This window comes from Aspergillus lentulus, assembly GCF_001445615.1.
Source record: "Aspergillus lentulus DNA, contig: Alt04, strain: IFM 54703, whole genome shotgun sequence".
Classification (NCBI taxonomy): Eukaryota; Fungi; Ascomycota; class Eurotiomycetes; order Eurotiales; family Aspergillaceae; genus Aspergillus; species Aspergillus lentulus.
In genome coordinates this window covers 100623-126268 of record NW_028322122.1, presented here as the reverse complement: position 1 = coordinate 126268, position 25646 = coordinate 100623, and the positions used below count along the sequence as shown (strand labels likewise).

General features: G+C 52.3%; 13 protein-coding genes across 13 annotated transcripts; 6 read left to right on the top strand and 7 right to left on the bottom strand.

Annotated features, from left to right (window-relative positions):
* Positions 1 to 20: 20 nt before the first annotated feature.
* On the top strand, positions 21 to 1520 carry ALT_1330 (class I SAM-dependent methyltransferase; the record flags this gene model as incomplete). Its single annotated transcript, XM_033561665.2, has 11 exons — positions 21 to 74; positions 137 to 183; positions 235 to 285; positions 332 to 338; positions 385 to 429; positions 475 to 510; positions 557 to 678; positions 724 to 749; positions 795 to 825; positions 875 to 1229; positions 1284 to 1520. The coding sequence occupies 11 exons, from the start codon at positions 21 to 23 to the stop codon at positions 1518 to 1520; spliced, it is 1011 nt and encodes a 336-aa protein (XP_033417556.2).
* A 1035-nt stretch (positions 1521 to 2555) lies between these two features.
* aeiA lies at positions 2556 to 2929 on the bottom strand (the record flags this gene model as incomplete). Its single annotated transcript, XM_033561666.2, has 3 exons — positions 2556 to 2610; positions 2668 to 2744; positions 2798 to 2929. The coding sequence occupies 3 exons, from the start codon at positions 2927 to 2929 to the stop codon at positions 2556 to 2558; spliced, it is 264 nt and encodes an 87-aa protein (XP_033417557.2).
* A 937-nt stretch (positions 2930 to 3866) lies between these two features.
* Positions 3867 to 5233, bottom strand: ALT_1328 (uncharacterized protein; the record flags this gene model as incomplete). The annotated part of the gene is made up of 6 exons (XM_033561667.2): positions 3867 to 4276; positions 4322 to 4395; positions 4440 to 4816; positions 4864 to 4931; positions 4979 to 5015; positions 5060 to 5233. The coding sequence occupies 6 exons, from the start codon at positions 5231 to 5233 to the stop codon at positions 3867 to 3869; spliced, it is 1140 nt and encodes a 379-aa protein (XP_033417558.2).
* Positions 5234 to 5790: 557 nt separating this feature from the next.
* Positions 5791 to 7677, top strand: ALT_1327 (cholinesterase; the record flags this gene model as incomplete). The annotated part of the gene is made up of 7 exons (XM_033561668.2): positions 5791 to 6066; positions 6115 to 6119; positions 6172 to 6356; positions 6407 to 6491; positions 6537 to 7047; positions 7101 to 7503; positions 7553 to 7677. 7 exons carry the CDS (start codon positions 5791 to 5793, stop codon positions 7675 to 7677), a joined length of 1590 nt encoding a protein of 529 aa, XP_033417559.2.
* Positions 7678 to 7956: 279 nt separating this feature from the next.
* ALT_1326 (putative multicopper oxidase) lies at positions 7957 to 9228 on the bottom strand (the record flags this gene model as incomplete). Its single annotated transcript, XM_033561669.2, has 1 exon — positions 7957 to 9228. The coding sequence occupies one exon, from the start codon at positions 9226 to 9228 to the stop codon at positions 7957 to 7959; it is 1272 nt and encodes a 423-aa protein (XP_033417560.2).
* A 1621-nt stretch (positions 9229 to 10849) lies between these two features.
* ALT_1325 (alpha/beta hydrolase) lies at positions 10850 to 12026 on the top strand (the record flags this gene model as incomplete). The annotated part of the gene is made up of 3 exons (XM_033561670.2): positions 10850 to 11006; positions 11052 to 11811; positions 11864 to 12026. The coding sequence occupies 3 exons, from the start codon at positions 10850 to 10852 to the stop codon at positions 12024 to 12026; spliced, it is 1080 nt and encodes a 359-aa protein (XP_033417561.2).
* Positions 12027 to 12089: 63 nt separating this feature from the next.
* Positions 12090 to 12465, bottom strand: ALT_1324 (thioredoxin family protein; the record flags this gene model as incomplete). The annotated part of the gene is made up of 2 exons (XM_033561671.2): positions 12090 to 12396; positions 12443 to 12465. 2 exons carry the CDS (start codon positions 12463 to 12465, stop codon positions 12090 to 12092), a joined length of 330 nt encoding a protein of 109 aa, XP_033417562.2.
* Positions 12466 to 12739: 274 nt separating this feature from the next.
* On the bottom strand, positions 12740 to 13961 carry ALT_1323 (glycoside hydrolase family 75 protein; the record flags this gene model as incomplete). Its single annotated transcript, XM_033561672.2, has 5 exons — positions 12740 to 12813; positions 12866 to 13201; positions 13247 to 13395; positions 13441 to 13577; positions 13623 to 13961. 5 exons carry the CDS (start codon positions 13959 to 13961, stop codon positions 12740 to 12742), a joined length of 1035 nt encoding a protein of 344 aa, XP_033417563.2.
* Positions 13962 to 14820: 859 nt separating this feature from the next.
* Positions 14821 to 15775, top strand: ALT_1322 (acylglycerol lipase; the record flags this gene model as incomplete). Its single annotated transcript, XM_033561673.2, has 2 exons — positions 14821 to 14895; positions 14957 to 15775. 2 exons carry the CDS (start codon positions 14821 to 14823, stop codon positions 15773 to 15775), a joined length of 894 nt encoding a protein of 297 aa, XP_033417564.1.
* A 125-nt stretch (positions 15776 to 15900) lies between these two features.
* Positions 15901 to 17430, bottom strand: ALT_1321 (DUF895 domain membrane protein; the record flags this gene model as incomplete). Its single annotated transcript, XM_033561674.2, has 4 exons — positions 15901 to 16077; positions 16124 to 16220; positions 16265 to 17306; positions 17349 to 17430. The coding sequence occupies 4 exons, from the start codon at positions 17428 to 17430 to the stop codon at positions 15901 to 15903; spliced, it is 1398 nt and encodes a 465-aa protein (XP_033417565.2).
* Positions 17431 to 18001: 571 nt separating this feature from the next.
* On the bottom strand, positions 18002 to 21240 carry ALT_1320 (putative methionine permease; the record flags this gene model as incomplete). The annotated part of the gene is made up of 4 exons (XM_089599140.1): positions 18002 to 18539; positions 18593 to 19021; positions 19705 to 20090; positions 20152 to 21240. 4 exons carry the CDS (start codon positions 21238 to 21240, stop codon positions 18002 to 18004), a joined length of 2442 nt encoding a protein of 813 aa, XP_089456286.1.
* An 894-nt stretch (positions 21241 to 22134) lies between these two features.
* ALT_1319 (zinc-binding alcohol dehydrogenase family protein) lies at positions 22135 to 23539 on the top strand (the record flags this gene model as incomplete). The annotated part of the gene is made up of 4 exons (XM_033561677.2): positions 22135 to 22380; positions 22425 to 22465; positions 22509 to 22954; positions 23001 to 23539. 4 exons carry the CDS (start codon positions 22135 to 22137, stop codon positions 23537 to 23539), a joined length of 1272 nt encoding a protein of 423 aa, XP_033417568.2.
* Positions 23540 to 24094: 555 nt separating this feature from the next.
* Positions 24095 to 25537, top strand: ALT_1318 (LLM class flavin-dependent oxidoreductase; the record flags this gene model as incomplete). The annotated part of the gene is made up of 1 exon (XM_033561678.2): positions 24095 to 25537. The coding sequence occupies one exon, from the start codon at positions 24095 to 24097 to the stop codon at positions 25535 to 25537; it is 1443 nt and encodes a 480-aa protein (XP_033417569.2).
* Positions 25538 to 25646: the final 109 nt, after the last annotated feature.

Genomic DNA, 25646 nt, shown 5'->3' with positions numbered 1-25646 from the left:
AAACTGTCTGATTGAACAGAATGGCGGAAGAAAATCACACCTCGACTTACAACAGAGGAACTTTGGAGGTGGAGGTCAGTTCCGCCCTCAGCACAGCCGAATAAAGCTGTAGAACTTGGTCTCATCAGTTCTCTAGGATGATGAGAATCTGTACTCGGACGACTCGGGCTCTTTCGTTGATAGGTGCGTGTGACTGCCCGACAGCACATCGCCTTCACCTAACAAGACACACAGCTCCGGCGTCAGCGAAACAACATCTATTTCTTCCAGCATTCGCCATTATAAGTACGTATAAATCTATTCATTGCACTGCAACGTCTAACCATGCCAGGTACGAAGTAAGTGTTTACAAAATAGATTTCTCGAGCAGGACTGAGTATGTAGAATGGTCGGCGATACCACGCATTCCGAGAGGGATCATACAACATGGTACGTTTTTTGATCTTTAAGTAAGAATTAGCTAACGTTCAGCAGCCGAATGATGAGAAGGAACAAAACCGTCTAGATCTGGTACTTGTGTCAATATCAAGAGGTAATTCAACACTAACCCTGGAAGCACCACCATATCCATCGGTTGAAGCTGGACGGGCAGCTATTCCGCTCTCCCCTCCCGAGCGATGTCTCCCGAATTCTCGATCTGGGGACTGGCACCGGTATCTGGGCAATCGAAGTGGCCGAGTGAGTGTATATCTATCGATGAAGTCGCTCATGCTAATGTCGCAGTCAATTCCCCACGGCGAAAGTCATAGGTATGTCCGAAGGAACATGACTATGGCCATTGTCTGACTCTCCAGGAAACGATCTGAGCCCCATTCAGCCTACATGGTACGGGATGACTGATGTCTTTGGAGATGTCCAGCTGATATCATGCCAGGGTTCCCCCAAATCTCAGCTTTGAGGTGGACGATTTCGAGTCCGAATGGGAATACTCCAAGCCATTCGACTTCATCCACGCTCGCGACCTGCAAGGCTCGGTGTCCGATTACGATCGCCTCGTCCAGCAAGCCTTCAAGAACTTGACGCCCGGCGGATGGTTCGAATTCGCAGATGCCGACTTGCTTGTTTGCTGCGACGACGATACCGTCAAAGAGGCAAAGAACATGCTCGAGGCGAACCGGCTAGTATGCGACGCAAGCGCAAGGTTCGGCAAGCTGATGGGAACGGCCAGTCAGCACAAGAAGCGCCTTGAAGACGCAGGATTTGTCAATGTCCGCGAGGAGGTTTATAAGGTGGGCAGCAGTCAGTATAGTTATTATCCAACCAAGCACTAACCGGAGACACAGATTCCTTTCTCGCCCTGGGCAAAGGACCCGAAGCTGAAGGAACTAGGCAAATTCCACCAGGTCAATATGCTAGAGAGCCTGGATGCATACAGTTTCGCTCTGATGACACGGGTTCTCGGATGGCATATCAATGAGGTGCATGCCCTTCTTGCTGGTGCCAGGGCGGAATTGCTGAATCGTAATATCCATATGTATGCTAAGTGGTATCATGTTTACGGCCAGAAGCCAACCGATTAGGAGACTCTGTTTAGAGCAATGAATTAAGCATTGTATGGATTTCTCTTCTACTCACTTGAGCATTCACTTAAGGTTGATGTCAGTGACGGGAAGATACCGTTCGTTATTCACCACTCTGCAGGAATCTAACACCCTTCTTCCACTCCTTTCCATCCATTTTATATCTTTGTCTCGGACAAGTCTCTACTAACTCCGATCTTCTTGACGGTCTTGTAGTTTCCAATTTTATAATGCTCAACAGGTGTCTGAAGCCGTCCAGATCAGTATTTTGACAGCGGAAGCCAAACTAGAGTGCCGTGGCCTGTCTCGAAGGTGAGGCCCCGTCTATCTACTGGTACTACATACTGATCGCTTGGCTTGAGTAGGCTAACCCTCAGCTAAGAAGACGTTTGTCTTCCCAGTGTCGAAGTAATTGGACATAATGTTTTGTCGCCACGAATGACCGCAGCTGAGGACGAGCTTACGGCGATCGCCCAGCTTAAATTCCTGCAGGCCTACCCAGAATAGAGTGATAAGGATGGTGGTTATGACGCCTTTTTCGTTGGAGACATGCGAGTTGGGGGGAAGAACAAACCAAAGAAGAATCACGGTACTAAAATATCAAGTCCAGAATCGACGAATACGATGCAATCAATTTCGCAAAGACGGCAATCCCAAATGGCAGACTCGTATATTCACCTCAGTGGACACACAAGGCTTAACCCAGGACTGACTTATTTAGACAGTCACCAGTCGCGCCCACAGTATCACTCCTATTCTACAATTCAATCTCCTCGCATACATCCTATTATCAATCCAAATGCTCTCTTCCTGTATGGATTGCGATGCTTACTAGGCTTAAAATTAGGTTTACCGATGGTGCGTATAGTGTGACAGCCATGGTCACCACGACAGCTTGTCTATACTACGTCATTGAGCTACTTCTTTTCTTTCATAATACCAGAAATAGTTAATAATCTCTTATTATTTCAAATAAACGACAGTACTTTTGTATATCCCTATTCCTTGACCATTAGGTTGAACCGTGCCCGTGCCCTAAGCACAATGGGCGGAGAGAATCTCATCGTTCTCATCCACATGAATGTTCAGTCTGTGGCCATACAGTCAGTCACAGCTACTGTAGCGCATAGTGTCGAGGAAACAGTACCTGGAAGCATTGTACTCCATGGTGGTCATATCACCAGGGTGGAGGACGCGAATGGGGTCCGACTGCAACACATTTGCCTGTCCAGAGTCAGCTTCGTCCTGGTCTAGAATATCTCAGCTCAAATACATACCATAGCCTCGGTGTATAGCTGTCCGACTAGCTCTTGCTTCACGAACTGGGCTTCCTTTTCGCAGGTCTTGGGGTCGGCGAGGGCGGACTGGAATCCAGCCAACGCAAGGAGACAAGCAAGGGAGAACTTCATGGTGATCAAGGGTTGAAGGTTTGAGTCTGAGTGAATTGGGTGAATTAAGTCAATGAGTCGATGAGGATTGTTGCTGATGATCTCTAGCAGACTGGACCGGATCTTGCCTCCTTTTTATATCTTTCGACTGTCAGCGCCACGGTGATGTTGTACTGTGTTGCTTGGCAGGTACTCCTTGGCATGTGCGATATACATAGATGATTCTATGGGAATCATCACAATTGCCTCATTCTAGAATCATACAGATAACAGGATAACCGTCGCCAAGACGAGCCATTTCTCTGATGTGAAAATTTTCCCTGTCGGAGTGGTATTGATGCTATTGTCAGGCCATCCGCCTGCATGTCTAGAAAATCGCAAGGGATCCTGGTATTTCCATTACTCAGACGTACATACAATGCATCATCGTGACACAGAACTTGCAAGGTTGTGCCATCTAGACTCGACAGAATTTTCATGTTTGAAGCAGCTGCACCTTGAGACCGATCTAGAGGGGTGTAGCGGGAGAATGGGGTTGGCATTGCATTGTCAGTCAGGTACAAATTATCCAGCCCATGCTGTGTTGACATTCCTCACGAGTCGGCTATAGGCGGACTCCTGAGGTCGATTGACGCGACTGGGGTGTAGTCCGCAGCTAACCGACCGCAGGCGAGGCCCTGGTGCATATTAAATATGCAACCTGCAGATACCCTGGGGATGGCAACCTCCTAAATTCGCACGAGAGATCAGAATTTTCTGATTCTTTGGTCAATCCCTGGACTCGGCATGGCGAAGTCTGTCCACGTTGGCTATCGACTGGCTACCCCCGTGTGAGCAGGCGCTGAACAGGCGTCTACGTCGTTGCTGAACCAATGTCTTGACATTATTGGAATTCGCTACACAAGGGCATAACCAATACTACCTAGACAGGCAGGGGGTTCACACTCCGAGCGCCAAGTCAATCCTCCGCTCTCCCTCTGATGGGCCTCGAGGATGCGTCCGACCTCTGATCGTCCTGATACGAGACACTCACGTCCGTCATCCGCACGATTTCATTCATTTCCGTCTTCCTGCCTTCTACATCGCACATCTCGAACCCCTGTGTCGACACATTATTCGAATAAATCCCTCCACTACCATGTAGCTCGCGCCAGGCCATATCCTTGCGATCCTGTAGTGACCGACTGCTCCCGGGGGTCTTCTGTCCTCTTCCGCGCGATCGGCTAGTGGAGGGATGCGCAGAGTGCTGAGAACCGAAAAGGCGTGGGAGACACCACTTCAGCGGTTGGTGGTAGACGGGGAGACACGCGCAGATGATGCCGACGTTGGCCTCGATGACGCTCCAGATCGTGGCGGGGATGGGGCCGCCTAAACTGTTAGTGTGCTTCGTTACTCTGAGTGAGGAGGACCTACTGGTAGGGTCCTTGCGTTTGTTGTTGGCTGATTCGGCAAGAGTGGTTGTGCGGATGATGCTCGTTATGCAGACACTGGTTCGTTAGCTTGGACTACAATCGATGTGGAGGTGGCATACAATGTGCCCAGGCCAAACATCACTGCCAATGCAATCTTCTTACCGCGGGCCAGATGTAGTTGCGAGACTGGGTACACCGGCAGCGCGAGGATGGCCACATCGCAGACGATATTGATCACGGCATACGACAACCACTGCGCTTTGCTGTCGACACAGGTCTTGTTTATGATTGTCTTGTCCCAGTACGCGTTAACGGGTGTACATTGGAAGATGGTAACGAGGATATAGGCGAGACCCCAGGCGGAAAGAAAGGCAATCCCGCCGTAGCAGACGCGGCGAAAGACGGGCTGGATGAAGATGCGAAGGTAGAGACAGAGGAACGAGATCTTGTTGACGGTGATGACGACTTTGTATACGATTTGGGCACCGTAGAACCACTGTCCTCATCAGTCATCAATCATATGAGGCAATGCGTGGACCATACCTTGAGAGCTTTGGCTCGGTCATTGAGGCTGATGTCTTTCAATCGCTTTCCGTAACCATAATGCACAGCTGCAAGAGTCAGTCAAGTCCAAGAATGTAGTGAGGCGACTACTTACCAGAACATTCGGTCACCGTCAGCAACACCGATGCTATCTGCGATCGTCAGCAAACGTGCATTAATGCGAGGATGATCATACCAATGACGCCAGAATCACCCAGTCATCGGTCCCAATACGGCGATTGTGAAACCGTATCACAAGCCGGCCCAGCACAAAGAAGCCGGCCACAATCACCAGGACCACACTCCATATCCAAAGTGTGAAACCGCGATTCGGCACGGTTGGCGTGCTCAGTCCAATCTCGTATGCCATGTCAGGCAGGACCCCTCATCGTGAATCATGCAGATAGAAGGATCCGTGCCATCTATCTATGTTCTGAGCTTCTGAGCAGAAGACTGCGTGGTTCGTGTCATGATAATATTCGGAAGGATTCCGGACGGAACCCGCAATCAAAGTCAATCAATCCTTCGCCTTTCATGAATCCAGTCGGAAAATGCTGCTATTTGTGGAGGCGCCCATATCGTTACTCTTATTCCTAAGCGAGGCGGTGCAGATCGAGCCACGAGCCGTGGAAAGCTGCAGAGTGGATTGATCGGGGATGTTCCACGAGGACCGGGGACGGTTCGAACCTACTTTGATTGCCCCGAGACAGACTCGGTCCGCTATTGAACCAAAGTGAAAAGGGGCTTGTCCTAGCTGTGCTCCATCGTTCCACTTGGCGGAAATTTGTCCCGTTTCGGGGTGGATCGACGCTTTGGCGTTACGAGAAATATCCTGATATATTAACCTAGCTCTGATGCGATCCAGTGCAACCTCTTCAACCTGTGCAATCCTTCTCGTGAATTGCTTTTCCCTGGACGGGTTGCGCCATGGTTCATTTCAGTGTTTGGATCTCCCTGAGTGTTGGACTTCTGGCCACCTCTACTCCAGCAAATGGCCAATCACCCCCCAACTCTGACTTCTCGCGCGATGCAGCTGGCGCTCGCATACGGACCAGCAGCGGGCTGATCGAGGGGCACGTTGCATCGCGACATGGGGTGTTTGAGTATCTAGGGATCCCTTATGCTGCTGCGCCCACGGGAGACCTCCGATTCGCTCCTCCAGTCCAATACTACGGCAATGGCACCGTCCTTGCCAAAGCTAATGTATATAACCGTGATATATAATTCCTGGAGAAGACTAACCTATCGTAGAGCCCGTCCGTGACCCCGGAGACCACCCGAGTGCTCAGTATCTGACCGTTGTGATAGCGATTGTCCCGCCAATATTGGAAGCGTCCCGGATTTCCCTGGCCTGACGCCTCAAGCACCGACCATTATCAGAACCTTTGCTCAGCAACTGGGGACTCCCCAGAGCGAGGATTGTCTCTACTTGAATATATGGACTAAGCCAACACGCAAGCTGAAACCGGTGTTGGTTTTCATCCATGGTGGTCGTATGTGTTCAGAGCATGTACCCGTATACGGCACCTACTGACGACCCCAGGGTTCAGTGTTGGCGGAGCCCATAGCCCCATGTACACCGGTGAGAACCTGGTCGCCGAGAATGATGTTGTCGTGGTCACCTTCAAGTCAGTGATCAGCCCCCGTTGCACTGTGCGACACTAACCGGACAGTTACCGATTGAACATATTTGGTTTCTCTGGGGCCCCTGGGCTCACCCAGAACGTGGGTCTGCTGGACCAGCGCATGGCAATTGAATGGGTGCACCGCAACATCGCCCGCTTTGGAGGCGACCCTGACCGCATCACCATCTTCGGACAGTCCGCTGGAGGCGCGTCAGTCGACTACTACTCGTACATCTGGACGGAGAAGCCGCTCGTCCGCGGCCTCATCTCGCACTCCGGTACCGCACTGAGCTTCAAGCCCAACACGGCCGAGGAATCCGCCAGTTACTTCTACCATGTCTCCAACACTCTAGGCTGCGGCAACCGTACCGATCCCGTTGACGCAGTGGTAGAATGTCTGCGCAAGCAATCGGTGCAAGCAATTCTCGCCGCCGTGAGAAAAGCCCCATTCGCCCCATCCCCTGCACTTCCTCAGCCCCAGTTCCATCCTACCGTGGATGGCATCACCGTCTTTGACAACTACGCCGAACGCTCCGCGCAGGGCAAGTTCATCAAAGCTGTAAGCTCTCCGGATCTGAGCCACAACGTGAGCAACGCCGCTAACCAAGCTAGCCATACCTCTTCACAAGCAACGACAACGAAGCAGGCTACTACCGCATCAACGCCTTTGCGGGTAGGATCTCGCTCACCGACGAGGAATGGCACCAGTTCAATCTGGCCGCGTTCACCTGTCCGACTGGCCAAGCGGCAGCTGATCGCGCCGCACACGGCGTCTCTACCTGGCATGCTCGGTACTTTGGCGACTTTCGGAATCTGAGACTGTATCCGACTAGCGGGGCTTATCACGGCGTCGATCTGCATATGGTCTTTGGGACGGCGGAGAATGTCACTGGGATTCCTGACTCTGAGGTTGAGAAGCGGACAAACAGGTATATTTCTTCTGCCTGGGTGAAGTTTGCCACAGATCCGGAGCGGGGTTTGGATAGCCTTGGATGGCCGAGATATCATCCTAGCAGTAAGTGAATCACCAGGTAAAGATGAGATGGGATGCTAACGCCAAGCAGAGAACACACTGGTCGGACTCGCATATAAGAATGCGACGCGGGCGCAGCTGTTGGACCAGGCAGTGTACCAGGAGGGCTGTGCTGCGCTGAACGGGGACACGACTCCTGGAAAGGGGGCTTTCTAGGTACCTGGTGTATATATATATTGACCAGGTTATGACTGCAGCCGCATAACCTGAATAATCATGTCGATACAAAGTCTCCTAGAGCAAATCATAGATACGTTTCAAATATCTCATACTGCATTTTCCTCATATGCGTTGCTCTCCACGATCGACGGTATCCAAAGCACCCATAGGCGTTCCATGATGGTATCATTATGTTGCGTCAAAATACAATGGGAGAAAGTGAGAAATCAGAGAAATGACTGCTTGCGCGTCGCAATACTGGCAGCTCCTGAGACTTTACGGATGCAGCTTACACCCCACACAAGGCTCCGGCGGCATCTCACTATAAAGAATGTCCGGCCGAGGAGCCCCCGCTACATTCAAATACCCAACCGCCCCTTTATCCATCCGAAAGATCGCATGGTCGACAAGCGTATACGTCCCCGGGACAATCATCTTCAGATCGACAATTGCCGCACCGCCCGGCGGCACACCCACCGTCGACAACAGCCTCGCCGGCGGATCAACCACACCTCCGTCCCGAAAGACGTGCTGGAAATGGCTCCCGATAACGTGGAACGAACTCGTCAGATTGGGCCCGGCGTTGCCAAAGAAGATCCGCACCGACTCCCCTGTCTTGGCCTTGAGCGGCCGATCCCGCGTCAGCGCCGACTCGCTCCCGTTGAAGACTACCGCGGAGGGCTCCTCGCGCAGCCCCGCAGGGTAGGAGAACTCGACTGTAGACGAGGGCCGGCCGTCATCCTCGATCTCCGGCGGTTCGTGGTAGAACTCGCTCTGCATGACGTAGTACTCCCTATCCACCGGGGTCAGGGCATCGCCGTCCTCCGGCTGCACGTAGATCAACCCGTACATGCCGTTGGCGATGTGCACGGGGACCGGGGCCGCGGCGCAGTGGTAGATGAACAGACCGGGAACCAGAAGCTTGAACCGCGCGGTTTTCCTCTCGTGTTCCTCGGCGGTGGTGACGGCTGCGCCGCCGCCGGGGCCGGTGAAGGCGTGGCAGTCGATGTTGTGCGGGTTGCCGGTGTGGTCGTGGTTGGTCAGGGTTAGCTCGACCACGTCGCCTACGCGCGCGCGGATGAACGGGCCGGGGACGCTGTCGTTGAAGGTCCATGTGTCGTACTTGTATTGACTGGTTAGTTGGCGCGTTTTGGTGCTCGTCGTTAACGGGACGTGGAGAAGAACTGGGTGTGTTCGGGTGATGGGGGGAGGGACGTTAGGAGCAGTGGTCAGGATCGCGTCCTCTTTAGGTAGGTCAATATCATCTTGAGATTCCTCCCGAGTTAGGTTGGCTCGTTGAAGGAATGTGTCTGTCTCGAGTTGGATGGGACGCTTGTGGACAGACAAGAACAGGCTCGCTCCGAGGATAGGAACAGCCAACCATGGCCAGACTTGTAGGCGCTCCTTTGGCCGCTCCGATGTTGTCTTCGCGGTCGTCCAAGTCGACAGTGGTTTTCTCAGGGCTGGACTACGCGTAGGTATCAACATCCATTCCCATGGAGGATCCCTTCTCAGCCACAGTCTCCCAAACAATACGTATTTGGACATTGTGAAATTCTGACATCAAACTGCTCTCTAGAGTCTAGAATATTGGGTCAATCGTGCTTGTTGTGGACATTTATAAGTAGTCGTGGGGGGTGATGTCATGAGTCCATTTGCGGCGATTATAAAGTTGAGCAACTCCGCGGATGTATAACCTCTGCAATACTTGAGCTGTGTATCCCATTCAGATTCGTTGACTTCTTCTCAGTAATCAGTAGTTCTTTGCGCTTTTTGTTCAAGCTCTGCAGTCCGCTTAGCCGAGGAGGGTGGCATCAGGATCATGTCAACGTCGCATCTCGCCATATTCGCTGCCTTTCCTCCAGTTATGCTCAGAGCAATGTCTCCGCGAGGAAGCCACTATCGCGATCTCTGGAGACTCGAAGAGGAGAGTGGATGGCACCGTAGCCGGAGCCCATATACTTTATCCCATTTCGAACTCGTTCTTGAGGACAGACAAGTGCACCTCCTTTTGAATATAGTTGAATATTCCCCAGGCGGGGAGAGGGCAAGAGACCAGTGACAGATCTGTCCGCGGCAGGGTAAGTGCATGAGACGTTGGGATGTATATATCGTCCGCAGAGTCGATAGTAAATAGAGAAAGGGGTGTTATCACAATGATTATCCGTTCATATTTTGCCTCCTTTCTTCGGGGTGCGTTAACCCGAGAAGATGTACCTCGGGGTGACAGTGGCCCTTGTTGATATGTCGATCATTCATCAAGAAATTGGGCCGGGGAGACGCGATACTTTCAGCACAACTGAGTCATCCCATTCATCTATTATTTTATAGCAGGTATGGGACAACGCTAGACCCCGAAATCAAGAGGCCGACTCGGGTCTCACAGGTCGAGAAGCCATCATGACTGGCACTGGCACAGCAGGCGAGGGGATGGGAAATTGGCGTGCAGCCGCTCACCTCACTGAAGGCGGTTGTTCAGTTGCATGCGCCATGGAGCAGAAATGGAAGATTGGATACCCTCTTCAACTGCGTCGGGGTGCATGGCCGAGACGGTCGATATGGCAGTGGGCACCGGGATTCGACATCAATATCTTGAGATGGTGTTGATGGTCAAGTATGCCATCCCATCATGAATGGGAAAGATAATGTCGTGTCTACCGCGGAGGCATGTCAACATGGATAATAGTTGGGTTGAAAAGTGGCACGCTGTATCTGCTGCATCCTACCAGCAAGGGCGCAATCATCATGACCCGTGCATGGGGGCGCATCATGCCCAAGACGGCCTCCGAGTAAATTGCGTTTGTCCTGGAATGGTGTATACACTCGTCGCGATGGTAGGAATGAGGCCTGATGGATGGCGCGTGTATCCTTGCCAGTGATGAAGACACAACAGGAGCAGTTGGGATGGGATTGCCTGCCAAAACTGCCAATGGCAATGTAAATGGTGACTGCAGGATAGAAATCACTCAGGGTGTAGTCTACCAACGTAATCTCGGCTAATTGACTATTTCAGCAGTATTCTATATTCAAAGATGGCATGAGACACCCCAATCGGCATCTGCTGTCGGCATTCGGTTATCATCTCCGTTCTACTGAATATAACCCCGCCGTCCATCCCCGCAATATCGAATACCTCACATTGACATTCGACAATTGTACAGACAGGAAGATGGCAGATTACTCGGAATACAGCATACCTACGGAAGAATGGATTGCTCTGGAGAAGACACTGCCACCGCCGCCCACGAACTTGGACGTCCATGCTCTGAAAGACATGTTCAACCGAGCTCGGGAGGAGAGGGCCGCTAACGCGATGGTGAATGAAGGTAGGTTATGCCGCAATACTAGAATGCATCTACTGACACAATCAGGACTGCAATCGCAAGTCACAACGCAAGACTATTCAGTTCCGGCAAGGGATGGCTTCCCGTTAGAAGCACGCAGCTACCGTCCCGTCGGTTTGCCGGCCTCCCAGCGCCTACCGGTCTACCTCCATCTCCACGGCGGGGGTTTTGCATTCGGCACTTTGGCCTCGGAAGACGCGATCTGTTCGCGGGTCGTCGCTACGTTGGCCAAGGAAAATACTCCTGTCGTGGTGGTCAATGTGAACTACCGCCACACCCCCGAGTACAAGTACCCCGTCCCGTGGAACGATGCCGCAGACGCCTTCCATTGGGTTCATGACCATCTGACGGAACTGGGCGGGGATGGTGACAGTGTCCTTGTTGGAGGCATCTCCGCTGGCGCATGGATGACTGCTTCTCTGACGCTAGCGCAGCACCTGGGCACAGACGAGCAATTGGCCAAGCGACCCAAGATCAAAGGACAGGTGCTCATGATCCCGGCATTAGTGGGCCCGGGGTGCTACGCGCCGCAGCTGAAATACCTCAAGGATCCAAAGTTGTCTAGTTACGTGGACAGCGAGCATGCGCCAATCCTCCCGGTGACCCGGATCAACTTCTTCATGGGCCTGTTGGAAACCAAGGGTGACGAGACGGACCTGATGCTCAACCCGGGGAATGCCACTGCGGAACAGGTCCGGGGTTTGCCTCCTACGACGTTTGGGATTGCCGGACGGGATCCACTCCGGGATGAAGGGCTCTTTTTCGCCAAGTTGTTGACAGATAATGGGTGAGTTGGAATCCAGCAGCAGCATTGTGGGCCAGTATACTAACTGCAGCAGGGTTCCTACCGACGTTCATGTCTTTCCTGGTTTACCGCACGGCTTCCGAGTGCATGCGACGTTGTCTAAATGTAAGCGATGGGATTCGGTCATGGCGCATGGGGTGCAATGGGCATTGAGCAAGCCGGCGGCTACGGGGGTATTTGAAATCAAAACAGAGTAGTAAATCGGAGTCCACTCGTTCATAATAGTGACATGCAGGTATATACATGATCAGTCAATGCCATCACCCCTGGGCGCTCTCTGCATGCTTTTTGATGTAGGTCTCGAGCAGTCCCGGATTGGCGCCAACCACCTTGTCCACATAGTCGCCCGCTCGAAAGAGATAGAAACTGGGCATGGACGACACTCCCAACTCCTGTGCCACATCGGGGACTTTGTCGACGTTGACCTTGAAGAATTTGATATTGGTGTACTGGTTGCTGAACAGCTCCACCTTGGGTGCGATGGCCTTGCATGGGCCACACCAGTCTGCGTAGGCGTCCACCAGCACCAGCATGTTGTCTGCAACGGCAGACCGGAATGCTTTTAGACTAGGATACTGTTAACACGGGACTATTTCAGTGGATAGCAACATACCTGCTTAATTCTTCGACGCCCATTGTATCTAATTTTTTGTACGGATTTATTGAATATTGAATAGGTAGAGTAAGGTAGTTGAGGGAAGAAGATAATTATCATCAAGACAGGAACTTGTTGTTACCCAAGGCATGACATCACAACTTCAAGGCATCGGCTGAGTAATCAACATTAGTAAGACTACATTATGCATTTCAATATATGCAACTTTATGCACATGGTATGGACCCAAATCACAATGAGAGGATTTTATTTTCCTATCTACTGCCAAGTCATAACATCATCAAATCCACGAGTCTATGGAGCAGTGCAGGAACCGCTCTTGCAGTACAAGTCGTCTGCGCAATCGTCATCGCTCGAGCAGGAAGCACCTGCAACGGTCAGTATAGAAACAGGGCACAAGAAGAGATCAGGTATTCGCACCCTCGCAGTGACCTTCCCAGGAGCAGGTCGCCGCCCCATCCACCGAGCATTTACCAGCCGTGCAGACGAGGGCATCGGCGCAGTCGTCGTTGCCGGAGCAAGAAGCACCCAAGCAGTGTCCTGCCCAGGAGCATGACGCCGTAGAGGTCGGCTTGGTCGTGGTCGTTGTGACCAGGGTGGTGGTCTTGGTGGGCGGAGTTCCCGAAAGTCCCAAGTTGGATGCCAGCGCGTTGACGAGCTTGTCGCCCATACTGCGCAGGGTGGTAAAGTTAGTGATGTAGTTTTTAGTCAAGGCACTGCTGGGCAGCACTGCATCCTTGCCAGTGAAGACGATGTCTGCTTGCATTAGTATCAGAAGAGTAATGGCTGAAAAGCACATACAGGTTACATCGACACCGGTGTGACCGTTATTGCCGTTTAGGCCCTCGTTGGGGAAACACGCCCGGGCCATTAGCCAGGATGCCTCGCCGGTTACCTGCGGGCTGTCACCGTTGGAGTCTCCAAGAATTCCGTAGAACATTTTGCCATTGCTAACAAGGTCAGTAGTGCCACATCAATGGACGAGGACAACGCACCAGATCACAGCAGCAATGTTATTGCCAGGAAGAGCGCCGGTATTAGCCGACAGATACTTGTCCGGAATGACAATAAAAGGCACTTCATATGCAGACAGAGCACCCCAGTTGGTTTGAGGTTGCCCATCCGGGTTTCCCTATTCTGATCAGCATCCGTTGTCAATATGGTGGTCCGAACCCACCTGACAGCCAGAATTGAGCCCATCGCAATCGACATCCATGTCGGCTACCCAGGAGATGGAGGCGCCCCCACTGAATGAGGCCCAGTCGGTGTGAATGGTCGACTTGGCCGCACCACTGTCCTGACTGACCGGGTATGTGGCCAGGCTGGGAACTTTGCTGGCTTTGGCGGCCGCTGCCTGGAGGGCTGCCACGGGCATGGTCGATGCAGCAGCGAAGAAGCTGGCCGGAGGTCCTCCATTGGGCTTGTTGTAGTCGGCGCCATTGACGACCTGGCCCAAGGCAGAGTTGCACAGGGCCAGGGAAATTGCCAGTTGGCTGATGATGGTTTTGGACGGCATGGTGGCGAGAGTATTGGGTTCTCAAGTGTCCTGGTGACGCTTGCCTGCTGATATGGCAAAAGAATGAGGCATATGGTGCCTTTTATATTGAATCCAGAGACAAGAGCTGCAATTGTAGCCAAAATAGCCGAGTGTTGTTGCTGCAGAGAAGTATCCAGCTGGCTGAAACATGGCTGGAGCGGATCCCGCCGCTGATTGGGGATCAGATGTTTCATTTGACAATTGATGCCAATGCGCCCTGGAAAAGCTCCTTTAAGGCTTGGTCAGCGTAACATTCCCTCTTTTTCGCCCCCATTCCGATACTCAATGGACGGCGAATCCGGACTTGTGTCGCCAATTCGCCGGTAGTCGCACATGGCATGATTCCTTGCAGAATTCTTAGTGGAATAGTCGTTCATCTGCTCCTACCATACTCCTCTGATCTGCCGGGAAAAAGCTTGTTTGTCAATATATCGTCAAGCCGCCTCTTAAGCGAGGTATATACGGAATAGGGGTAGCGGGATATATATCTCCACCAGACAGCCAGAACTAAGCGGATAGAGGGCAGCACATCTGTTCTGAAAAGACAGCAAATAGGAGGTCTTCCTTATCCATTCGTATGCAACTCATCAACAAATAGAATTCTTTGGTAATGCTGGCATAATGGCTTAGTCTTGATCCTGCAGCTGGTGCAAATCATGTGTCAGCCATCTGATCCCGTGACTGCGCCTTGCACGTGCCTTTGATGCCTTGGATGCCTCGGATCTCGCTCAGCTTGAGCAGCTGAGGAGGAGGTAAGCTGAGATACTCCAGCGCAGCTTTGACTGACTGATCAAAGTGCTTCATCGCATCGTCCATCAGAAATATACCAAGTCGCAAGATGACCGACGTCATCATCACCGAAAGCCAGTTCAAGCTCCCTGATGGGCTCCAGGTCTACCACAAAACATGGGCCGTCCGTTTGCTCTCTTCCTGCCATTGCCCGTGCTCGGCCACTAAGCTGACCTCTGCCACAGCCGACCAACCCCCCGGTCGCAAAACTGATCCATTTTCATGGCTTCAGCGACCACATCAACAATACGTATGATCTGTTTCCATCATTAGCCCGCCGCGGCATTCTCTGCACGGGAATCGACCAGCGCGGTTGGGGTCTGTCGGCCCAGACAAAAGCCGACCGTGGAAACACTGGCCCGACCGCCGCCGTCCTGGCCGACATGGCGGCATTCATCGAGGCTCAGTTCGAGGTCCCGCCAGAGGTCCCCGTCTTTGTGATGGGCCATTCCATGGGCGGAGGTCTGGTGGCCACGCTGGCATCGACGCCTAAGTATCAAGAGCTCGTCTCTCGACTGCGGGGCATCATGCTCGAGGCCCCCTTTATCGGGCTCGACCCAAAGCAGAAGCCCAGTATCATTACCGTGTTCCTGGGTCGGCTGGCCGGAAAGCTCCTACCGCGGTTTCAACTCGTTCAACCCATGAAGGTCGAGACGATTGTGCGCGATCCCGTCGTGCAGAAGACGCTCAAAGAGGATCCCCTCAACCACACCACCGGCACGCTGGAGATGTTCGCCAATATGCTCGACCGGGCGGCGGATCTGACGTCGGGCAAATTGGTGCTCAATGATGGCGTCAAGTCCGTGTATGTGGCTCATGGGACGGCTGACCAGGTTACCAGTTACGATGCCAGCAAGCACTGGTTCGACGCGCAGACTGGCAAGGTCGCCGACCGCCAGTTCAAGTCCTACGAAGGATGGAGCCATCTGCTCCATGCGGACCTGCCTGAGAACCGACAGGTGTTTGCCGATGATATTGCCGAGTGGATTCTGGCGAGAGTGTAGTAGAACACCCTTCAACATTCTGCGCTTTTGATATTATGCATATATATGAGGAGCTTCCTCACTGTGTTGAGCCAGCCGTGCCATTCGTCACACACTATATATACCTCTCGATAGAGAATACATGTTTATTCCTGCGAATCACTGTCAATCCCCCGAGTCTCCCTTTCGACCTTCCTATCCCCCAAAGACACTCCAATCTCCTTGATCACAAGCCACGCAGGTAGCAATGCGACAGCCCACAACCCAAAATTCAAGTAAGTGCTGCCAACGGAGCTCATGATTTTGACGCTGTCCAGACCATACTACAGGAATTAGCAAGTATCGCATCGTCCGAACAGTTGCACATACCGATACAGCCTGCGAGGCCGACTCTGTCCCTCGCAGGAGACTCGCCATCCGGACAACCTCTTCTTCGTCCGACGCCAAATTGCCGACGACAAAGAAACTACCTTGTTAGCAGGGATCCGAGGATAGAGACAGGATACATACAGATACATGTAATTGAGCTGAAACCCCGCAACCCAAAACAAATATAGCGCAAAGCCTCGTCCGAACCCAGCATCCGTCCAGTCATACGTCGGCAGCGTGCGATGGTACTCGGTCACGATAACGGTCGCCCAAACCCACCATGCACCCTGCAGGCCAAGCACCACGAAAAAGGCTCCCCGGCTGCGCGCCCGCAGCGACAGCTTTCGACTGTCGAGGAACGCTCCGAGCAGATTACCCACGATCAAAGCGATGATTCCGGACAGGAACGACCCGAGGGCACGAGACCGCACGGAGAACCACAACGACAGAAAGGTGAACATAACAGCCTCAGTGAAGACGGCCTGCACGATGAGCGGGACAATCAACAGGAAGTCTCGCCGGATGAACAGCTTTGCCATGGCCTTGAGCTCGTACAGCGGACTGTGCGAGATGCGCAGTCGGACTGGGAGGCCGTCCGTCCGCTGCACACGGGACGGCTTGTTCAGGAGCAATCCTGCAAAGGGTCCTAAAGCCTGTAACGCAATAAACACCAAGTAGACCGAGTACGAGACGCTCCCAGCCGTCGACCGGCCCGAGTTGATCCCCAGGTTGATCGCGCCGCCCAGGATCTGGCCACCCACACGGAAACTGAGCCAGAACCCCAGGAACCGACCTTGGTTGTGTGGTTCCGGATACGATAGCGCAATCGCCCCTTCTGCCATCCAGAATAGCCCGGCTGACAGACCGCACAGCGCCGCGCCGAGCAGAACGAACCATTCCGTCCCGAAGCGGTTGTTCGTATACAGCCCTGCAGCGTACGGGGCGTAACCCATCGTCCCGATCACGAGAGTCCATTTGATGCCGACGAGTCGCACGACAGCACTGCCAAAAAAGCAGGTCACGACCATCAGACAGAAGGTTAGCGCGTTGGCGGCGTTGACGAGGTAGGGCTTCTCTGCGCCGCCGGCGCCGAGCGAATTCATGGCGCCCCAGATGCCGGGGGCGAGGAAGTTGCAGATACCCAGGATGAGGGCGTTGTAGAAGGTTGAGCGGTACCATTTGACTATTTTGTTAGAGACGACAAGCTACTAGAGGAGTGGCTTACCAGGATGCCTCTTTGGTTCTGGCGATGGGCTGCGAGCAACCTCTTCGTCCGTGGGACGGATTTCTTTCTCAAGTGCGGTCATGTTGATGTTCTATGGGTTTCAGACGATGTTCGACCGTACACGCAGTATGGTATTGCTTTATATGTCTAGTGTGCGATGGCGATATCGCAAGTCATCAATGGTGTCCCTTCAGCTTACCGACCGTGTAGAGCTACTATGACACAGACAATTTACACAATTCCATTAATCAGTAGATATCAGTTGCGTCAACAGTTCTTCATGGCCAATTACTTGACCTCAGAGATCGAAGTAATGTTGTCTTTGGTGAGGCGGATTACGTGCTCGCACGGCATTTTAGGAGGGATGATCAATATGAGGGGAGCGCACTCCCCGTTAGAATTGTTTTATCCTATGATTGAATCCTTTAAAGTGAAAATTACGAGGCTTCGTCTAACTCCTTACTTCGCATTGCATGCCGGAGGGTGGCTACACCCTGGTCCAAACCTAGTTCACTTGAGTTTGTCCAATTAAACTTACGCTTCAAGATCTGGAACAGTACAATGATAAATCGCATTTCAAGTAAGGCCACAAGAACAAATAGATGAATACAGCATGAATCTCCTTGCCTAAGGATTGGACGAGACTACGACAGCTACTCCCGATCCTCCGGATGAAACACCAACGCCCGAACCTCGATACTCTCCCTCGGCGCCTCTCCCTCCGTCGCCGGATCCACAAACGCAGAATGAGGCACCCTCCTCGCCCGCCCATCCGTCTTGGAATCAAAGCACTTAATCAGCGTCACCAGCTCTGGAGGCTGCGCGTACCGGAAGTACCACTTGAAGCCCGGATTCGGTCGCACCCCGTACGTCTCGCCCACCCGGTTCGGGTAGATGAGTTTGGTCGGGACGAGGTCATCGTCAGGGACGGAGTGCGCGTCTGCGACTGCTAGCGGATCCTTGAGGATGGTCCGGATCGGCCGCCAGACGTTGATGATCTGATACCGCCCCTTGAGGAGTTCGGGGGCTTCGTCGGGGAGGTGGTAGGAAACGCGGTCTTTGCTTGCGGAGTAGGACTGGTCGATGTGGACGCGCTGGACGGGACCGCGGAGTTGGGCAGCGAGAGTGCGTTCGTCTTTGGGTTTGCGGCGGATCGTATGGTCGAAGATGAAGATTTTGGATGCGCCGGTGCTGGTTAGTCATGTCAGTCAGTGTCTATCGGGGGGAGGACGGCATTCACTCACGCATCTTTGAGCAGCTGCTCTACCTCGGGGTAGTATTCGGCTTTGATCTTCTCGTCGTCGACAAAGTCCTTCTCCTTGCTTTCGTGGTAGTAAAACTGGAACCCGTTCTTGTCCAGTGTGTACTCCAGCTCGTGGCCGCTGACGTCGTGGATGGTAACAGGCAGCGTCACTGCAGGCCGGTCGTAGGTCTCTGGCTTGCCGACGTAAGTCGGAGGTGGAGGAGAGCCATCCTCGTTCTCTTTCAGGAAATTAAGAGTGGTCTGCACATGATGTGGTGTGTTTGCCGTTGGAAGGAGAGACTTTCTTTGAACTTGAGGCTCATGGGTAGTTGGGAGGTGAACAGCTGCCGATGCCATGTCGATGTCTTTCGATGGTGATTGCTTCTGAATTTGATCGATAGTGATGGTATCAATCGGCTGTTGCATTGAACTGGTCTTATATCACCAAGTTCTCTTGCGGGGTAGACCGTAGACATTTGTCAGATCAGCACGCCATGGCTGCGAGTCGAGCATCATCTCAGAAAACATCAGATGCTGAGAAATAGGAAATACGGTGATTGGACCTGGCAAACCCTGTGATTGATGTCTTGCTTTTCAGGATGCTGTACATCATCAAAACAACATGTGATGCTCTTAGGTGGCAAATGAAAGCCTACCAATGCATTTATAATGTAGCCAGTGTATTTCTAATCAGGCCGTCTTTAGGTCATGCTTCACGGTTTCCTGTTGCCAGCCTAACTGCAGACAGGACAGTTCCTACTGACCTACATCTATCGTTTTGGTGTCCTCGTACTGAATCTGTCGCAGGGCAGATCACCTATATTCTGTGCTATGGACAGGATGTGGTCCAACTTTGGCAAAAAAGAGATATGTCCATTACAGCTGCAGGTCTGGCCAACTGAACCCAAAATAATGTAGTTCATTGATAAAGCTAGAGAATATATGACGGTACAAGCTTGGTAATACTGGTCCCATCATCCAGCACATCCACCTCTTCTTCCAGTCTGTATCCCCCCCACCGTGGAAGTAGAACGGTCCAGATATACCAATAAATTACCCCAAAGAGCAGACTGTATCTGTCAGCCAATCCCTCGAACAGGAGGACACACTTACATTCCGACACCCACGACTGCGTATGTTGCGTAGAAAAAGTCCACATCACCCTTTCTGTCCGGAGGAGGTATAAACGGTGCTGCCAGTAAAGCAAGACAGACGATGATTCGGAGCCAGACCGCAGGAAGCCATGCTTTGAATGGTCGAGGCAAATTAGGTTGACGTCGCCTCAAGATCAACAAGCCAACTGCAATAGCCAAGGCGAAGATCTGGCCTGGATACCCCTCGACATCTAGAATAAAACTGTACACATCTCCTGGAGGGGGAAGTATAATCACCAAGAGCGAAGGGATATAATGCACAATCAAACCGCCCAAAGGAGAGTTGAACGGGCGAGATGATGATAGCGTGGACGAGAAAGGGAGAAAGCCCTGTCGAGCAATCTCCTGATTTACTCGTGCCTGTCACCGTCATCTGCTGTACTTTCGAGTTATCGAGTCAACTTACCCAGGCAAAGGTGACCACCATAACATTCCCTGCGGCGGAAATGGCAATCGCCAGAGGAAACAAGGTCCTGCCAACATGGGGCCCGAAAACGCGTTCGAACAGGAGCGCCCCGACAAGCTCGCCGCTATTCTTGATCTCCTCGATTGGGACGACGAGAAAGTAGGAGATGTTTGCCAGCAGGTAAAGACAACAAGCAGTAACGAGAGCGGAGGGGCAAACGGATTTGACCGTCCGGATCGGGTCCTGGACCTCGTTGAGGACGTTGTTCACATTACTCAGCCCAGCATACGAGTAGAACACTTTGAAAAGGGAAGTTGACAGCAAGCTCCAGCTCCAGTTTGACCCTTCCCACAGATTGTCCCACAGAAAGACGTCGTACCCTGCCCTGTCCGCATCATTCGACACGGACGTGGAGTGTTCTTCACGCCGAAAGAGTATCACCCAGAGCCCTGTCAGTGTCATCGCTGCAATCATGAAGATTTTCGTCCATCCCAGCAGGTTCTGTATCCATATGCCGGTTTTCAGAAAGCACCCGTGCACAATGGTAATCGCGGTCATAAGACCCGCAGCCAGGGCCTTTTGCTGGTACTCCGTCGGCTCAGCGCTCAGAGCGAACAGGGTGTACTTGGAGAATATAATGCAGTTGCTTGCAGTAAAACCTAACAAAACCGCCTGAACGGCAATCAACGTTGACGCCAGGAACCGAGGACGCCGATAGGTATACTCGAGATAGACCTTGTCGCCACCAGACCGAGGGAGCATACAGCCAAACTCCATCGACACAGCCAGGCCGCATGCTGCTAGAATCGTCCCCACGAGCCATACCAGGAGCGCCAGCCCGACGCTTCCCACCGACTTCACGATTGAGCCTGGGGTTGCGAATATGCCACTGCCGATGACGCGCGATATAACCAGGATATAGGCGCTCGTCCATGTGAGGTTACGGCCGTAGGGGGCAGTCTCGGGGATTGTGCTGCGGGTAATAACAGGACGCCCATTTGTCCTGATGTCCTGCATAGACTCGTAAGAGAGAGTTTCATACAGAGCAGACGTGGGGTATAAGAGTGGTTGATTTTCAGAATCATCCATTTTGTACACTTTAGCAGACTGTGGGACTTCATCATATCTATCCCATGCAAACCATCACCTTTGATAGTCCACCTGAGCTACATATAAACACTCTGGTGTAACATCCCTCAAGGCACGCCATTGTTGGCCGCGCTTGTGAACAGCTCAAGTATTAATAATGCTGATCTGACCGCGGCATCCCTGCAAATGCAACCATAACCATAGACTCTTCTTGTGGCAGATAACAGACTTAGAGGGAGACTGTATGCCTTGCTACAAAGTTCATCTTGTGTCCACAGTATTTACTAGACATATGCCAACCATGATGCCGTCGAGGAAATTCTCTGAACCTGCCAAACAGCATTTGCAAATTTGCATTTTGTGTTTTGTGCATACGTCCTGATTTTCTGGGTCTAACGCTATCAGCGCCATCATCAGCCCTAATCACATCATCGCGGTCTTTGCAGATGATGGAGAAACCGTATTCCTGAAGCTGCGATAAGAGTCAACCGACCCCATAGCGACGAGCTCGATGGCGAGGACAGTATTATAATGGCGAAACCACTTTTTGATCCACCAGGACAAACCACAAGAGGATCCTGTCCCTGGATAAACTGAACATCAGTGGTTGAGATGATAAACCTTGTCTCCTGAACCACTGCTGCACCTTTATCACGCCATCATAACCCCGCCATGCGCCATATGGGGAACTTTCTTGGAGAGCAATGAGACACGACACTGTACTCGAGGATAGTTGCGAAGCCAGGAATCCAATACCCGATGGGGAGAACAGCAGATAATATTTGGTCAACGTGTAAGCGCACGGCGTCGTAGTGGTGTCCCGATATCCATACTATTTATCGACAACCACCTCGACTCTACGCCACAACAGGAGAATCCTTGTTCCTTGACAAAATGACCACAGTATCAACTTATGTCCGAGTCAGTAGCCTGGAAGAGCCGCTCTTCCATCGCCATTTGTCTGTTGCGAAGACACCAGAGCCTACAACAACCCATCGATCCGGCATTGCATCAGCTACCAAACAACATAAAAAGACGAAACAGAGCGCGCTGTTATTGAAGGGCATAGGGGAGCAATATACTCTTGTGACAGATCATGACGTCCCTACAGTATCGCACAAAGACGAGATCTTAGTCAAGGTATTAATGCAACTGGACTTCATTGGATGTTCTAACGTCTATAGATCATGGCTATTGGATTGAATCCCATCGACTGGAAAGGACCGTAGGTATCCATTCCCACCAAGAGGTCGCTTCTGACATTCCAGTGCATACAACTTTGGGATCCCAACCCTCCCATGGATCAACGGGCGTGATCTAGTCGGAGAGGTCATCCAGGTGTCTTACGGTTGTTCCCGTCTTCGAGTCGGTGATATCGTCCTCGTTCCGTCCACAGACTACAGGGATATACGGAAGGCTGCCTTTCAAGAATATGCCGTGGCCACCCATTTCAACGCTGCCCGCATTCCACCGACGGGCAATATACATGCCTCTGCGTCTTTGGGGGTGGCCTTCGTTGCAGCTGCTCTAGCACTGGGTGTCTCATTCGGATTGGATTTTGACCATATTCAGAGATGTCCTGGACCAGATCTCCCCGGAACCCTCCTACAAATCGACCGCCAGGAACTTCCGACAGATATAACGGATGAGTGCTTTCGATCATCTTCGAAAGCGGAACGAATAACGCCAGGGGACTGGCTTGTAATCTGGGGAGGTGAGCTGACACCATCTCGCTGATGGCGCTAGGCTAATACAGTCAGCATCCACAACGACGGGTTATATCACTCTCCAACTTGCCAAACTTGCGGGGCTGAGAGTCATTTGTGTGGCCGATGTAGCTCGGCACGGTGCCAAACTTCTCGATGCTGGAGCAGACCTACTCGTTGATCGCCACGACACCGCAAGAGCAGTGGACATCATCCGCGGCGTAACCAGAAAAAAGCTGAGATATGCTATTGATATCGTGGGCAAGGACACGGCCACTCTATTGCAGCAGACACTTGATGCTACCGTGCACGATGATGGCTCCCATGCGCACCTGCTGGGGCTGACTGGGTTACCCAAAGAGAGAGACAGCAGCATTATTTACCACACAGTCCCAATTAAACTGTTCCATAGCTCTCCTGCAGTGGGAGAGGCTATGGTGACTTGGCTTGAGGAGCTGCTACGAACAGAGACACTTCGATTGCCGGAGATTATACTGGCAGAAGGAGGACTTGAAGGTATCAACGCCTCGTTGGAGGACTTGAGACAGGGAAAGGCGTCTGGCAAGCGAATTGTCACGAATTTAGGACGGTAGTTAACGTTGTATGCACTTATAGAGAGCAATTCCCAATAGAATTCAAGACTACAATAGATATTGGTATTCGGCTGTTCCGTATACCAGGCTTCTCATTACCAATCTCTTGACACGGCAGAACCACCTACTGGACGCTTTAGGGGATCAAATGTTTTGAAAAAAAAATACTCCTAAGTCACGTTAGGCTTTCGTTTTCTCATTTGCGGTTTCTTTACAATCAACGCCAAGTGTTGCGCAATTTCATCTCCTGGGCACGAATCCACCGCCCACTAACACCGTCGAGAGCAGGCTCAGTCCTGTCTTCCCTTTACAAGGCAACGTTGGCAGATCAGAGGGGTACCAGACACGATATGCCCCTCACAATCCTTTGTTGATGGATTGTTATGAGGGGTAAGTATCAATAGCTGTGCGGGTCTCATCCCGTGCTCGTGCTATGTTTGACTATACAAAATCAGAAATATATCTACCCAGTGCGACCACGAAGAATTACACAACTGGTCCAAATCCAATCCAGCATTCTCTGATTATTCCTTCAATCAACCTCCGTAGCGCAACATGGGCTCAGTACAGAAAAAGCAACTCATCATCAATGCGTTTGCCATGCAATCGCCCTCTCATCTTAACCCCGGCCTCCATCGGTACCCCTCCGACCAAGGACCCAGCTACAAGTCCATCAAACACTGGATCGCCCTGGCACAAAAGCTGGAAGCAGCCAAGTTCCACGCCATCTTCTTCGCCGACGTGCTAGGCGGCTACGATGTCTATAAAGGTCCCGCCAACCTCGAACCAACCATCCCAGCCGGCGCACAATTCCCCATCAATGACCCGCTATACAGCGTTTCGGCCATGGCGGCTGCAACGGAGAGTATAGGGTTCGGCATCACCGCGTCGACGACATACGACGCACCCTACGCCCTTGCGCGGCGGTTCTCCACTGTCGATCATCTGAGCAACGGGCGCGTGGGATGGAACATCGTCACCTCGTACCTCGACTCTGCGGCGCGGAACTTTGGTCTCAACACGCAGGTGGAGCATGACGAGCGGTATCGCATCGCGAATGAGTATCTGGACGTTACTTACAAGCTGTGGGAGGGATCGTGGCGGGATGGAGCCGTCAACCAGAAAGATGGCGTGGTGGGATACGCGGACCCCAAGGCTGTGAGACAGATCCATCACCAGGGCAAGTATTTCAATGTTCCAGGCCCGCATCTCTGCGAGCCGAGTCCGCAGCGCACGCCGTTTCTGTTGCAGGCTGGGACTTCGTCGGCGGGTAAGGCGTTTGCGGCTAAGCATGCCGAGGCGATCTTTCTGAATGGCCAGACGCCAGAGTTGGTCAGGGCGTCGGTGGATAGTATTCGCTCGCAGGCGAAGGAACTTGGACGAGATCCCGCTCTGATCAAAATCATCGCCGGGTTGCTGGTAATTGTGGCCGAGACGGATGAAGCGGCGCAGGCCAAGTTTGAGGAGCTGGCTAGCTATGGTGACACAGAGGGTGCGCTGGCGCTCTTTGGTGGGTGGTCGGGTTACGACCTGTCCAAGTATGAGGATGACCAGGACTTTCGCTTTGTCGAGCAGCCCGCCATCCGTAGCATGGTCAACCACTGGGCCAGTACCGTTCCCGGAACGGACGGTAAAAAGTGGGACAAGAAGACTATTGCCGAGTATCTGCGTCTTGGAGGAAATGGAGCCAAGGTGATCGGCAACGCGCAGACGGTTGCCGATGAACTGGAACGATGGGTGGAAGTTGCTGATGTGGACGGGTTCAACTTCAGCTATGCTACCATTCCCGGGACATTTGACGATATCATCGAGTATCTACTGCCTGAACTACGCCGACGGGGACTATTCTGGGAGGATTACGCCGTCAAGGGGGGGACATTGCGCGAGAACATGTATGGTCTGAAGGGTCAGAACCGACTGCTGGAGACGCATCCAGGAGCCAAGTACTTCTGGAGAGAGGGAGAGGCAGTTCCTGCATATGCAAGAGACGGACAATGAGTTGTGTATATTGCTTGATCGATATTATAACAGAAGGAAACCTCAACGGTACAACAAGAGTATATCAATATATCTACAACGCGTATCTACTGCAGAGCACTATAAAAAT